The sequence below is a fragment of the Penaeus monodon genome, chromosome 29 (assembly GCF_015228065.2).
Source record: "Penaeus monodon isolate SGIC_2016 chromosome 29, NSTDA_Pmon_1, whole genome shotgun sequence".
NCBI classification, from domain to species: domain Eukaryota; kingdom Metazoa; phylum Arthropoda; class Malacostraca; order Decapoda; family Penaeidae; genus Penaeus; species Penaeus monodon.
The window spans coordinates 14,491,959-14,493,921 of NC_051414.1; the positions used below are offsets into that span (position 1 = coordinate 14,491,959).

The following is a 1,963-nucleotide window of genomic DNA, read 5'->3' on the forward strand; positions in this document are numbered from 1 at the left end:
GTGTATGCATTTCATACCTCTGCGTTTGACGTAATTAAGGAACTCCTGTGAGTGCTCCTGGTCTCCCCTGCAGTAGTCGGTGACGAAGAGTTTTCCGCCAGGTTTCAGCCACGCCTGCCAAGATATCCTAATAGTCTCAGAAGTGTAAAAGACTTTAAAAGGATCGGCACGTTAGTATGGTACCTTAATGATAATCAGTTTCTCTGTAACATTATAGGGCACAACCTCGAGCACATGACTGACCAGGAGAGTGCGGTAGAGCTCTTCCTTGTTCGGGATGTGGAGGATTGTGTCACGGCTGTAAATGATGTCATAGCTGGCGTTATCATACTGAACCTTAGTGATGTCACCAACCTCGAATTTAATCTGTTATTAGAAAAATATTTCCGTGGTAGTCAGCTAGATGGCACAAAATCAATATTCTGATATTCATAAAAGTATCGTTGTTAAAACATTGATTATAAGGAGAATCGTAGATGAAGATATGTTAATAATGTTAATCACCATGGACTGCATATATTTTTCTTCGCGGTTTAATCTATCTATGGCGATGTCGATCATGTTGGTAGAGAGGTCGACGCCGTGCACGTGAACTCCGTAGTGACGCGCCATGTAGAAGGCCGACCCTCCGGTGCCGCAGCCCACGTCCAGCACTCGCATGCCGGGGTGTAGGCCCATCCTTAACAGGAAGTCCTGCACGAAGGGATACAGGGATCAGAACATGATAGCCATGTCGAAATGTCATTCTATAGTCGCATCAGATATACTGATTTAAATACACTAAGGCTTCAGAATACCAAGCGAAAGAAACCCTTGCAACTCCAGGGCCTGCCATACCTTGGTGGTGGTCTCGCCACCCGTGGACACCCACGTGTGCCCGAAGATCCGTTCATAGCGGAGGATGGACTTGCGCGAGTACTGGTTGGCGTCCAGGAAGTCCTGGCTGGCTGGGGCACTGTTGTTCATGCTGTATAGGGATTTCGCTGTAAGAGGTCGGGGGGAGAAAAGGCAGAGGGAAGTGAGGACGCAAGTAAGGAAGGAACAAACAGACAAGCAAAGAAATGAGTGAGAAGGGATGAAAAGGTGGATGGAAGGAATGCCGCAACAGAGGAAGGTAGAGAATGTAAATCAGTGGAAAGTGTGGGAAAGGAAAGGAGAGATGGCAAGTGAGTGAAGGGCGTGGAAGAGACCGGGAGGCTATCAGTGCGAGAGGAAAAAGCGCAAAGAGATAAAAGGACAGGTGAACGATGGGACAGCAGAAGCGAAGGTAATGGTGTGGGTGAGGTGATAGGAAAAGCCTATCGCAAAGTTTGTGATACGTGATAAGATGAGAATGAGTAACATAAAGCACAGACAATGTCTTTATACATGGAACAACATTTTACTTTGGAAGGGTTCGTAAATGACAGTCACGAGCAGTATACAGATATGCGTTGAAAATTAATAAATTAAAAGGATTTAAAGCCAATGAGCACCAATATATTCCTGTGCTGTTACTTTCATTTGCTTTTCCCGGCGCATGCGTAAATTATATGCCCGAGCCAAATCGAATCATTTTGATTTTATCCCAGTATCAACCGTCCTCACAAATATGCCTACTTAATGCCTGTGCTACCTCTTGAGGGCAGAAGCCGAGGACCAGTCGCGTGTCTGGTCACGGCGAGCGACCTACCTCTACCTGGCCGGTCGGAGGGCGACGGAAGAGTCCGGCCGCCGCGTCGCTTCAGACCCATTACAATGCGGGCTCGTCGTACCTCTGGCACCTGGCATCGGTGTGCAGCCATAGCAACAAAAGTTATATTAGCAATGTTATGGCTGCGCAGTATATGCATATCTTGAGAGTTCGTAAACTGCATACTTTTCTTCTTTTTAGGACTCTCCGTGTTGTTGAACAAGGCTGCTTCCCTGAGTGAGGCCCCTAGATTTATGATCCAGTGCCTGTGCATGATCCTTGAGAATAACA

At 46.9% G+C, this 1,963-nt stretch overlaps 1 protein-coding gene across 1 annotated transcript in view; it reads right to left on the minus strand.

Moving 5' to 3' along the window:
- Positions 1-1,963, minus strand: part of LOC119591758 — a 22,399-nt gene that overhangs the window by 1,804 nt on the left and 18,632 nt on the right. The window contains exons 15-19 of the mRNA XM_037940504.1: positions 1,616-1,918; positions 838-983; positions 505-693; positions 244-366; positions 18-114 (exon numbers count right to left, since the gene is read on the minus strand). Coding sequence (XP_037796432.1) covers positions 18-114; positions 244-366; positions 505-693; positions 838-983; positions 1,616-1,918 — 858 coding nt within the window. The remainder of the gene's footprint in view (positions 1-17; positions 115-243; positions 367-504; positions 694-837; positions 984-1,615; positions 1,919-1,963) is intronic.